At 63.3% G+C, this 12,618-nt stretch overlaps 1 protein-coding gene across 1 annotated transcript in view; it reads right to left on the bottom strand.

Annotated features, from left to right (window-relative positions):
• Positions 1–246: 246 nt before the first annotated feature.
• Positions 247–12,618, bottom strand: part of CRTC3 (CREB regulated transcription coactivator 3) — a 35,795-nt gene continuing 23,423 nt past the window's right edge. Inside the window, exons 5-15 of the mRNA XM_038750688.1 lie at positions 11,366–11,428; positions 10,036–10,139; positions 7,346–7,384; positions 6,654–6,739; positions 6,304–6,353; positions 5,752–6,002; positions 5,016–5,317; positions 4,716–4,877; positions 4,508–4,597; positions 1,667–1,778; positions 247–1,118 (exon numbers count right to left, since the gene is read on the bottom strand). Coding sequence (XP_038606616.1) covers positions 910–1,118; positions 1,667–1,778; positions 4,508–4,597; positions 4,716–4,877; positions 5,016–5,317; positions 5,752–6,002; positions 6,304–6,353; positions 6,654–6,739; positions 7,346–7,384; positions 10,036–10,139; positions 11,366–11,428 — 1,468 coding nt within the window. The 3' untranslated portion in view covers positions 247–909. The remainder of the gene's footprint in view (positions 1,119–1,666; positions 1,779–4,507; positions 4,598–4,715; positions 4,878–5,015; positions 5,318–5,751; positions 6,003–6,303; positions 6,354–6,653; positions 6,740–7,345; positions 7,385–10,035; positions 10,140–11,365; positions 11,429–12,618) is intronic.

The following is a 12,618-nucleotide window of genomic DNA, read 5'->3' as shown; positions in this document are numbered from 1 at the left end:
GAGCCAGAATCTGACCACCTGGCACCCCAGGACTCGAGGGTAAAGTGCCACTTACCGACGGGCTGAAAGTGCTGCGAAGGCTAGAAGAGCGGGGGGAGGGAAAGAAGGGGGCGGAGGGGGTAAGCCACCGGACCCCAGGGGTGCCGTGCCACTGGAGGTGTGGAGCTGCCCCTCCCAGCCAGCGGAGGTCCAGGGCAGAGAAGAGGGAACTGGGAGAGGGCCCAGGTGCCCTCCCTCCCGCCCTGTCTAGCCCTACCCAGCCGAAAGGAAAGTTGCCACCCCCTCCTCTCCAGGGACCCAGGATGCTCCTAGTGCCCGGCTCGGTGGGGCCAGAAGAGAACTGGGGGGCCCCTGGCTGCCAGGCCGGAAGCCCTGCTTCAGCTTAGGCTCAGGGCCCCTCACCCGCCGCCCCCTCCACGTCCCCCGCCAGTTCTGGGGAACAGGACGACGTCCCACCGGCAGGGTCCGGGCCTCCGGCGCGGTGGGAACCAGCAGGGCTCCGGGCACCGGAGTGGCATCCTACCGGCGGAGCCCCGGGCTCCAGTACCACAGGAGCGGCCCATCGGCGGAGCCCAGAGCGGCATTCCACCGACGGGGCCCGATGGGGCGGAGAAGTCTCGGGCTCCGGGTACCAGAGCGGAGCCCCCACCGCCCCCCTGGGCTGTCGTCCCCGGCCCGAGCCCCCACGCTGGCGGTTTGCACGGTCAGTGGTCGTCGGCGCTCCCCAGGTGACTTCGGTGGGGCCGACGATGGGGCCGCGGGAGCCGCTGGGCGGCACCGGGCCGCTCGCTTGCTTTCACAGCCAACTGTTCCGGAGGCTCAGGGACGAGATTCTATCCATCCTCGAAGCGAGGGCGAACCCCCACCCCCCCGGGTCCGGGCGGCCGCGGCCCCCGGCCAGAGCTCCGGTCACAGGCGGTCGGAGCGGAACGTCTCTTCCACCGAGGGGTCGGGCAGCCCCATGTCGGGGTCACTTAGCATGCTGAGTCCGTCCAAGCTCAGGGGCTCAATCTGGAGCCCCTCGTCCAGGGGAAATGGACTGTCCGGGGCAAAGGTGGACGCGGGCACCCCCGCCAGGGCACAGCTGAGGTCTTTGAACAGGCTGGTGCTTGCGTCTTCTAAGGGGACGAGAGATGAGAACCCTGAGTTCGAGGGCGGCAGTGGCAGAGCCACGGCGGGAAGGGGCTCCCCTCCGGCGGACAGGCCGAGAGCCATCTGTGATGACCCCGGGGCCGGGGAGGGATGGGCTAGGGGATGGAGGGCCGAGGAAGCGGAGGGACAGAGATGCGGGGCAGGGATGCAGCCGGGGCAAGATGGACAGTGGGAGAGAGCAGGAGCCAGAGTGGAGGTTGGCGTCAGAGGAAGAAGGCCAGTTTCCGAACGTTAGAGGTTAGGGAGGGCTGGGTCCGCGGTAAGGGAGGAGTTCCTAAAATCCGGAGCACGAAGACGGTGGAGGTTGTCCACCGGGAAGATGGAGGTCGGGAGCACGGGGAGCGGAGGTCGGGGTTAGCGAAGAATTCGGGGGAGAGGTTGGGCGCAGGGGGTGGTTAGAGGTCAGAGTCTCGGGGTCAGAGGCTGGGAGCAGGGGGGACGGAACGGAGGTCGGAGGTCAGAAAAGCGTGTTTACCATTAAGCCACGTTGCCGGCGGCGGTGCCCAGGACCCACCTGGGAGGATGGTGTGGGGGAAATTCCCACAGCTGGAATACAGGAAGTTTGGTCGCAGCTGGAATGAGTCCTGCGGCGCTCCGGAACTCCCCCCCTGCTCCATCAGGGCGCCCTGTGAGGGCCGGGGGCTCGGCGTCAGGGTGGGCGGTGGCCCCGGGACCCATGTGGACTCCCAAGCCGCCGGCCCCAGAGCCGAGCGACCGGCCCCAACCACAGCCCGGAGGTGGACGAGGCCCCGCGGGAACCACCGGGGCCGGGGCCCGGCTTCAGGCCAGCGGTGACCAAAACCCCCCAGGACGGCTGGGAGTCCCCTTCCCCGCACCAGAGCCCTGCCAGCCGCGGGCGAGGAGCCCAGCTGGCAGCTCTCTCCTCGGCTTCCGGGCTCCCACCGAACGGTTCCCGGCAGGGCCGCCCCCCGAGCTGCCCCGGGGGACGGACAGAGTGTCTGTCGCGGAGTATATCACATTTATATTAACGTCTGTCTCCCCCTCTAGACTGTAAGCGCTTTGTGGGGAAAGGATCTGTTTACTGTTATGCCGCACTCTCCCAGGTGCTTAGTACGGTGCTCGGCACACGGTAGGCGCTCACTAAATACGACTGACGGACTAACAGAGTATACGCTGGGGGCCGGAGAGACCAGGCCTGGGGAGGGGTGGGAAGCCGAGGGCCAAGGTGCTACTGGCCCAGGGCGATTTGTGCAGCCCGAAAGGGTCGGGTGAGGAAATCTGCAGCCCCGGTAGCCTGGCACAGAAGGCGCAGCGTGGCCCAGTGGGTAGAGCACGGGCATGGGAATCGGAAGGACCCAGATTCTAATCCCAGCTCCATCACTTGTCTGCTGTATGACCTTGGGCGAATCACGTCACTTCTCTGGGCCTCGGTCACCTCATCAGTAAAACGGGGATTAAGACTGAGGAGCCCCACGTGGGTCAGCCTGATGACCTTAGAGCAGCACTTGGCCCATAATAAGTGCTTAACAAATACCATCATCATTATTATTATTATTATCACTGAAGTGCCTGGCGCGGAGTAGGCGATTAACAAATACTGTAATCATTATTATTATTTCTAGACTGTGAGGCCACTGTTGGGTAGGGACCGTCTCTATATGCAGCGTGGCTCAGTTCAAAGAGCATGGGCTTTGGAGTCAGAGGTCATGGGTTCAAATCCCGGCTCTGCCAATTGTCGGCTGCGTGACTTTGGGCAAGTCACTTCACTTCTCTGTGCCTCAGTTACCTCATCTGTAGAATGGGGATTAAGACTGTGAGCCTCCCTGTGGGACAACCTGATCAGTGCTTAGAACAGTGCTTTGCACACAGTAAGCGCTTAATAAATGCCATCATTATTATTATTATATGCTGCCGTGTACTTCCCAAGCGCTTAGTACAGTACTCTACACACAGTAAGCGCTCAGTAAATACAATTGAATGAATGAATTATTATTAGTAAAAGGTAATCAGGTTGGACACAGTCCCTGTCCCACCAGGGGCTCACAGTCTTAATCCCCATTTTACCGACGAGGTCACCGAGACAAAGAGAAGTGAAGTGACTTGCCCAAGGTCACAGAGCAGATAAGTGGCGGAGCCAGGGGTAGAACCTACATCCTCTGACTCTCAAGCCCGTGATCTTGCCACCGAGCCCCAGATGGGACAGGGACGGTGTCCAACACAATTTGCTCGTATAATGACAATAGTAATAATGGCATTTATTAAGCACTTACTATGTGCAGAGCATTGCTCTAAGCGCTGGGGAGGTTACAAGGTGATCAGGTTGTCCCACGGGGGGCTCACAGTCTTCATCCTCATTTTACAGATGAGGTAACCAAGGCCCAGAGAAGTGAAGTGACTTGCCCAAAGTCACACAGCTGACAGTCGGCGGAGCCGGAATGTGAACCTGTGACCTCTGACTCCAAAGCCTGTGCTCTTCCCACTGAGCCACGCTGCTTCTGGGGTATCCACCCCCGTGCTTAGTACAGTGCCCGGCATGTAGTCAGCACGTAAACGAATGCCACAGTTATTACCGGGCCTCCTCCCGGTGCCCCTTCAGCTCCTGTGGGGAATATGGGCACTATGTGCAATCCAACCCACAGCCACCACGGTGGCAGAGGAGCTAGTAATAATAATAATAATGGCATTTATTAAGCGCTTACTACATGCAAAGCACTGTTAGTGACCGGCCCACGTCATCCCCTGGGCCTGGAATGCCCCCAATCCCTCTGCCCATCCGCCAAGCTCGCTCTCTTCCTCCCTTCAAAGCCCTACTGAGAGCTCACCTCCTCCAGGAAGCCTTCCCAGACTGAGCCCCTTCCTTCTTCTCCCCCTCGCCCCCCTCTCCATCCCCCCATCTTACCTCCTTCCCTTCCCCACAGCACCTGTATATATGGATATATGTTTGTACATATTTGTTACTCTATTTTACTTGTACATATCTATTCTATTTATTTTATTTTGTTAGTATGTTTGGTTTTGTTCTCTGTCTCCCCCTTCTAGACTGTGAGCCCGCTGCTGGGTAGGGACCGCCTCTATCTGTTGCCAACTTGTACTTCCCAAGCGCTTAGTACAGTGCTCTGCACACAGTAAGCGCTCAATAAATACGACTGATTGATTGATTGTTAGGAAGGGATGGGGTGGTGGCCGAGAGAGACTGGCTCCAAGCCCCACTGGTCCAGGCCCCAGGCCCGGCGAAGAGTTGGCACCCACAGGGCACCGCGGGCCAACTGGCTCCCCTGGCCAGGGCCTCTCACTTCCCGGGAGTGACGGGAAAGAGCCGGCTACCCCACGGGCGGCACGGGGATGCAGGGCAGCGGGGGGACGCGGGCCGGGGTGCCAACTTTCTGGAACTCACCTGCTGCGAGAACGCCGGCCCCATTCTTCCGGGCTGCTCCTGTTGCTGGTCGTAGCCCACGTCGGGGAAGAAGCTGCTGAGTGAGGCGCCCTTGAAGGAGCGGGAGAGCTGATCAGGACCAGGCCGAGGCTCCGACCCGCAGCCCCCGGCCTTCTCCTCCTCCCCGTTCCCGTCCCCAGCCCCTCCATCCCGCCCGGCGCCCACTCACAGGGGGAGAGAGGAGCTCGAAGTCCGAGTGGGGCAGCGGGGAAGAGGGTGGGGCCTGCTGCAGGGGATGCGGGGAGAACTCCTGGCCCAGAGGATAAGGGGGGGGTGGGGCGTGGGCTTCTGGGGGGAGGAAGGAAAGGGGGCTTCTGTCAGAGGGAAAAACCTGGAAAGCAAACGGAAAACCGAGTCAGCGCCTCTCCTGCCCCTTGGTCACGCGCGGCGGCCCGAGGGCTGGCGGCTGGCGAACGGCCGGACCCCGCGACCTTTCCCGGCCGCGGTCCCCCCGCTCCAGGAGACGTACCTGGGGGCCGGGGAGCGGGTGCAGAGGGCTGGCGGAGGCCGAGAACTGCCTGGTGAATCCGCGGTGCGAGTCGGGGCCCGGGGAGAGGGTGAGCGGGCTGACGGGGGGCTGGCGCCGCCGTGCGGGGCCGCTGCCGCCCGAAGTGGGAAGGGACGGGTTGCTGAGGGAGAACAGGCGGAGCGAGGGGTGCAGGGCGGAGGCCTGGGGGGCGGCCGGCTGCGGGCAGCTGCTGAGGGAGGACGACAGGGCGGCCTTGCTCAGGGTGGCCTGGATGGACGGGTTACTCCGGGAACTCTGCAGACCTAGGAGCGACCGTGAAGCCCGTCACCGCCGGCCCGGTCCGGCCGGCGGCCGCCCTCCCGTCCGCGAGAGCTGTTCCCAAGGGGAAGTGCGGCCCGGCGGAGAGACCGCAGGGCAGGGAGCCCTGAGGCCTGGGTTCCAATCCCCACTCTACCACCGGCGTGTCCACGGGCCAGTCACTCAACTTCCCTTGGCCTTGGTACGACAGGGCTAAGAGTGGCCGCAGGACATCACGTGGCGATGCGCCAGGCACCCCAGGTAAAGGGGATCTTGCTGGTGAGCTCTTGCCAAAGGCCTAGGATTTCTGGCCCGTCAGAGAGGAGAATGGGCACTACGGGGCCAATCGCCACCCTCGGCACGCAGCTCACCCAAGTCCCCCGCCTGAGCTGGGCCCAGGGTAGGTAGAGGCGGGTGGGGGTGAATCCGGGTCCCGTACCTGGAGAGCTCCGGAGCCCCAGGTGAGTCGTGGCGGCTGGCAGGTTGCCCACGCTGTGCCCCGCCCCGATGCCCCCGAGCCCGACCCCGCCGGGCTCCAGGGATGCGGGCAGCGGCGAGAAGTGCAGGTTGGTCAGGTCAGGCAGGGACCCGCCGGTGTTCGGGATCCCCAGGAAGGGCGAGAGCCCTGAGCTCGGGCCGGGGCCGGCACCGGAGGAAGGTAGTCGTGGGTCCCCGGCCGGGGGCAGGGAGCTGGGGAGAACCAGGTGCGGGGACTCGACGAGGCTTCCGCCAGCGGTCGCCCCATATCCCACCCTCCGGTCCCCCCCCCCCCCCCGCCTTCCCCGCTGGCTCCCCTGGTCCTCCCCATCACCCCTTGTCTAGTCTGCCTGGGCACCTGGCCTTCACGGTTGTGAGCGCCGGCCTAACTGATGTGTGCCGGCAATGACAGGCCCTTGCCCCCCCTCCCCCAGGGTGGGCACGGACCTGACGACCCAGCGTATCGACCGGGTTTCCCTGTGGGTATCCCCACCCCCGACCCCCGGGGCCTTACTTGACGCCCCCCATGTCGCAGGACCTCGGACGAACAGCCAGAGACTGGACCTGGAAGGAGAGAAGTCGCGGAGCTGGGCTAGCTGCCCGCGGGGCGGCCTTTGGGGCCCTAGGCGTGGGCGGGCCCCAGGCGCACCATCCCCAGCAGAGGCCCAACAAAAACCCGGCCACCGCCCCCGGGCCTGACCATGGGCCGAAACGGCAGAAGGGATTTCCTGCAATCGGTCAATGCCATCCCTCTCGGCGTGGCTCAGTCCCCAGCCCACGAGCGACGCGAGGCCCCACTCCGGACAACCTCCTCCCCCGCCGACTCCTGGGGGTCCCGAGCCCCCCCACGGCACGGGCCCCCACCTTCTTGGCGTCCCACAGCTGCTTGGGCAACGGCTTGGGAGCGTTCAGCAGACCGTCCTCTCTCAGGGGGCCGGGGAAGGAAGCGGCTGAGGGACAAAAGCGCATTCATGGCGTTGGCACGTGGCCGGTCGGCTGCCAGCCGCCTCCGAACGGTCACTCGGGGAGGCGGGGGCCTGGGGTTGGGGCGCCTGCTTCTGTCTCCTATCGGACCGCGGCACCGCCGTTCGCTGGACATGGGGTCTGTCCCGGCACGCCGCCTCACCCCTGCTGGGACGGGTCCCCACGGGGAAGCAGAGGGGTTTGGTCCAGAGCTAACACCTAATCCCTGCTCTGATCCTGGCTGCTGTACGAATTTGGGCAAGTCCCTCTGCCTTTCTGGGCCTTCGATCCCTCCCCTATACAATGGATAAAAGATCCCGGCTATCCCTCCCTCGGACTGCAAGCCCCATGGTGCGCAGGGGCCAGGCTGGATCGGATCGCGGCGCATCTGGTTCCTGACAAAGCCCCGGATCTTGGCGGCCCCAGGGCTCAATCCTGAAACTCCGGCGAGGGGCCGGCCCCACCACCCCAAAGTGGGGCCTCTTGTCCAACTTGTCCCGGGTAGGGCCGGGCCAGGGGCCTCCCTCAGAGGGCAGGGCTTGGGGCCGGACAGATGGGACAACCAGGCCCGCAGGAGGAAGACCGAATCTTACCTTCCCTGTAGCCATCGCTCTCGCCGTCGCACAAACCCACTGCAAGACAAGACAGCAAAGTCGGCGTGAGACCGCCAGACCCTCGCCGGCCTCCAGATTGGAAGCCATCCGCCTGCCACCCATCCAGGGACGAGGCCCTGGGTTCTAATCCTGCTGTGTCACTGGCCTGAACGTTACCCTCTTCTCCCTGCAGGCCCAAGCCGGGTAGATTTCCTGCACCCCCATGAGTGTAGAGCTTCCCGGTCTCTGCCCGGGAAGAAGGTCCCTTTGTGTCTGCCCACTGCTGAGGTGTCAGAGGAGATGAGCCCCCGAAAATAGCTCTCTGGGATTTCCTAATCTCGCGATGACTTGGAAACGCTTCGGGGTTCACACCTGGAGCCGGAGCGCTCGGCCCGGGGCTGTAGTGTGCGGGGCGCTGCCCGCCTCGTGCAGAGATGCCCCCGGGGCTGCCAGTGGCTTTGACCCCGAGCCCTGCCCAAACGGCCCTGGGGGGCCAGGAGGATCTGACTCGTTGCGCTGGCAGGCGGTGGGAGCTCAGCCGGAGGCCGGGCGGCCCTGGACCACTGCCAAGATGGCTTTGGCACTTGACGCCAACTCGACTCTCCTCGGTCAAGTGGTCTACCCCCACCCAGTCGCCCCGACCACCATGGTCACCACAGGGGCCATCACGCACTGCCACAGACATCATGACTACCACGATCCCTAGGGCTGCCAAAACCACAGTGGCCCCTGTGATCACCCTAGAAGCGGCGTGTCTCAGTGGAAAGAGCCCGGGCTTTGGAGTCAGGAGTCATGGGTTCAAATCCCGGCTCCGCCGCTTGTCAGCTGGGGGACTTTGGGCAAATCACTTAACTTCTCCGCGCCTCAGTTGCCTCATCTGTAAAATGGGGATTAAGACTGTGAGCCCCACATGGGACAACCTGATCATCTTGTAACCTCCCCAGCTCTTAGAACGGTGCTTTGCACATAGTAAGCGCTTAATAAATGCCATCATTATTATTATTATTACGGCCACTACAACTGTAACGTTCACCAGTTACTGGGGCCATCGGGACTACTAAGGCCACCACGACCGTGGACAATACGGCTATCACAGGAGCCCTTATGACCCCTCGGTTGCCAGAGTCACCTGAGCTTCCACAAATACTACGGTCACCACGGCCACCATAGTCAAGGCTGGCACCGCTACCAGGGCCACCAGAATCAGCCGGGCTGCCACCACGACCGTCACGGCACCGAGATCGCCGTGGCCACCTGGGCTGCCACGGTCACTCGGGCCTCCAACAACCATCACGGCCACCGAAGGCCTGCGACGGCGAGCCCTGGCGGACCAGCGGCTGCTCCTGCCCCCGGCCGCTGTCCCGTCACCTTGCCATCTTGACTTTATATGGTCAGACCCACGGCTGGATATCGCTGCTTGGCCAAGTCGGCTGATATTTTTAAACGGGAAAAGGAGAGGGAAATGCATTAATGAACCCGGGGTTGGGGGATATGGGGCGGGGGGGGGATGAGGGGAGAGGCAGAGGGACCTACACGCTGCTGTTGGAAATAGCTCCCAGCAGCCAGTGTCCAGAAATAGTCCTCCCCCTGGGGACCTGAGCCTCTGAACCCAAAGATCTGGGAGCCTTGGGCTGCTTTCGGCCGGCTCCCGGCAGAGGCGGGCCCGGAGAGCCGATTCCGACTGTCAGACCCGACCGCCCCGAGGCCTCCCCCGCTGCCCGCTGCTGGGCGGGGGAGGCCGGAGACGGCTATTTCAGGGAAACAGCCCAGTTCCAGATCTCTGCTCCTTCCGAACGGGGGCCGCGACTGTACAATCTCCGGGGCCCCTCCTTCCCCGCCTGCCTCCCTCTCTCTCCCGCTCCGGGAGGCCTCAGTCTCACGCTTTCTCCGGCTCCTTCCCCCCCCACGGCCTCCCGTGTCGTCCTTGCTTCTGCTTTTCGTCTGGCTCCCTGTAGCTTCCTGGAGCCGCCGGCTGGTTTCGACAGCTTGGCGCTCCTCTCCCCCGGCCGAGCCCCACCCAGCCTCCCTCCCTCCTCGCTCGGCCTTTTCCGCTGCTCCACGATGCCTGGGGCGCAGAGCCGGCCGGAGCCCCGGGTGCCCCTCCGGCTGCCTCCCTCTGGGTTCCGGGGTTCCCTGGCAGGCTCCACCGTCCCCGTCTCTGACCCTGAGGGCCCCCTCCGCCCTTTTGGCCGTCTTCCTCCTGGCCTCCTCCCACTCCCAGAGCAGGGAGAGCCAACGACTCCCATCCGATCGGCCTTCCCGGGCTCTCTGCGTGCCCACCACCTTATCCAACCGCGCGTCCGCCTCCCATGGAGGTGAGCTCGGGAGCGTGGGCATTAGCCTACGGCAAACACTACCACACACCGGGGTTCCTGCGACATCGGGGTCTCTTTCCAGATGCCCCCAGCCCCTGCGTTTACTCACACTCAATGTGTAGACCCTCCCGGAAAACTACATTTCCCCAGTCTCTCCCCCGGGCCCTCAAGGAGAACGGTCCCCCTTCCTTCGCCTTCCGGGTGGCCCCGGTGTAGACGCAGCTGGATGAGACCTCGGGGAAGCCAACGTAGTATAGTTCAAACTCGTCCGAGCGCTACAGCGGGCCGCCCCGGCCGCCGGTCCGAACGTCCGGGCGACCGATGCCCACCCCGCCGGTCCAAGGAGCCGTGGAGGGGAGACGCCACCTGCCTTACCCATGCACTGGGCGGGAGGCCAGGCCGCCTGGTCCGTCCCGCCGTAAGGGGCCTGCGGCTTGGCGCTCAGCGCGCTGGTGTGGAGGGCCGAGTCGGAGTTGGTCCTGCGGGGGAGAAGGGCGGGGGTGAGTCCCCCGGTGCAGCCCCCCGACCAACGCGGGCTCCCCAAAGGGCAGTGGCGGATGGGGAGTAGGGCGGGGAGTTAGGCTGGTGGTTCTCCTTCCCCGAAGCAGCATGGCCTGGGAGTCGGAAGGCCGTGTGTTCTAATCACGGCTCCGCCCCTTGTCTGCTGTGTGACCCTGGGCAAGTGGCTTTGCTTCTCTGTGCCTCAGTTTCCTCATCTGTAGACTTTGAGCCCACATGGGACAGGGACTCTGTCCAACCTGATTTGTTTGTAGCCACCTCAGTGCTTAGTACAATTCCTGACACACCTAATACCACAATTATTGTTATCATTATTATTATCGGGGTGCAGCAACAGGCTCGCTGGCCAAAGGGTCCCCAGCGTTTGGAGGTGACAACACCGGCCCCAGGCCCGACCTCCCCACACCCTCACCTGGAGGGCTTCCCCAGGCAATCCCAGAGCCCCGGAGCCGCCAATATTTTTGTGCCCTCCTCTCCACCTCCTCCTGGTTCTCCTTTCTCTCTCGAACCCCCCCGGCTCAATCAAGTTCTTTTCAGTCGCCAACAGGCACCCCTTCCCAGCGAGGTCAGGCCTGAGAATCGATTTCCAGCCTCAGTCCCGGGCCCCGGCCTGGTGCCCACAAGGACCGGGAAGCAGCGTGGCTCGGAGGAAAGAGCCCGGGCTTGGGAGTCAGAGGTTGTGGGTTCTAATCCCGACTCCGCCACTTGTCTGCTGTGTTACTTTGGGCAAGTCAAATAACTTCTCTGGGCCTCAGTTCCCTCATCTGTCAAATGGGGATGAAGACTGTGAGCCTCAAGTGGGACAACCTGATCACCTTGTATCCCCCCAGCTCTTAGAACAGAGCTTGGCACATTATAAGTGCTTAACAAATGCCATCATTATTATTATATTTTGCTGGTGAGATCGGGGAGGGGAGGGGAGGGAAGAGAGGCCCGAGGCCTGCAACCAACCCAGTCCCATGACTTGGCCACCTGGGAACCACTCCAGGCCAGCCCAACCCACCCGGCCCCGCAGCGGGGCCGCACGAAGGCCGGTCGGTCCCCCCCCTTCCCCGGCCAGCAGGGCCACGGCAACGAAGCCCCCGGTGCCCAGCCTGGCCCGCCGGCCCCATTCGATACGGACGGGTGAACTGGCCGAGGAACAGGCCCCAGCTGGGCGTGGCTTTCCCGGGTCGAACCTGCTCACCTGTTCAGCGCCGACATCAACCGGAATCCCGGCGGCTTGTCTTCCTTCCACGGCGGTGGCTGCCTTGGGGGACGGATGGGCAGACGGGCAGACAGACGGGTCCATAAGCTGGGGCTCTGGGGCGAGGCCTCCAAGGCTCCTCGAGGAGCCCCGTTCCGGCAGGCCCCACCGCCTCGGCTGCGGTCCCCCTAACCCCGGCCCCCCGGTGAACCCGGGCCAGCGAGTGACTGCTGTCACGTCCTCCCTTCCTCTTCCAATCTGCCCGACCTCCTCCCGTGGCGGGAGCAGGCAAGCGGCTTGAAGGGGGGAGGCCCACTCTGGACGGAGAAGCCAGGGCTGGGCGGGGGGCAACTGGTAAAAACCCCAGGGCTCCAGAAACCTCACTGGCACCAAGAACCTTCCGGCCATACCAGCCGCTGGCTGGGAATGACTCAGTAGGACCCTGGAGACGACCCCAAATTCAGGATGCTGGGCAAGGAGGGGACCGGCCCGGCCAGGGCCAAGGAATAGGGGAGTGGGCTAACTCCCACTACACCCGCCCCTCTGGCCAGAGGGGAGTTGGGCTCACGGGATGGGTGTCTCAGTCTGCCTGCTCACCGCCTGGCTCAGACTGGGCCCCGGGATTCTTGCCAGGGCAGGGCTCTGATGCAAGGCCTCTCTTTGGAGACATCATTGGCCTTTTGATCTGGGGACCACTGCTAATTTCTTGGCTCCTCCACTCACAGAACCAAAACTCCATTAAATGCTCTCACTGGTACTGAGAGGGAGGAGGGGGCAGTCAACTGTGAATTAATGAAAAGCTGAATCGCCCGAGTGACGTTTGGGGGATTTTTAAAGGCTACCGTGGATACTGGAGGTCTGCACTGGTCTGCCTTTCTCTGCAAATCTGCCGAAGGAAGCTGGATTCGGACCTCCCTCCCCAATTGCCCTGCCACTCCTCATTCCCTGTGCTCCCCAGCTGCTGCTTGCTGTTTTGGGAACCTCCTCCGGCCAAACGGTTCCTGACCTGGGCAGGGGGCGAGGGCCTTCTGGAAGCCTTCCCAGACTAAGCCCCGCTTTTCCTCATCCCCCACTCCCTTCTGCATCCCCCTTACTCCCTTTGCTCTTCCCCCCAGCCTCAGCCCCACACCACTTACGTTACCTATCTTCCATTTTATTTATTTGTACTGCTGTCCGTCTCCTCGCTCTAAACTGGGAGCTCATTGTGGGCAAGGAATGCCACAGTCTGTTGTTGTACTTTCCGAAGCTCTCAG

This window comes from Tachyglossus aculeatus, chromosome 8, assembly GCF_015852505.1.
Source record: "Tachyglossus aculeatus isolate mTacAcu1 chromosome 8, mTacAcu1.pri, whole genome shotgun sequence".
Lineage (NCBI taxonomy): Eukaryota > Metazoa > Chordata > Mammalia > Monotremata > Tachyglossidae > Tachyglossus > Tachyglossus aculeatus.
This window is presented reverse-complemented; position numbering and strand designations above follow the sequence as displayed.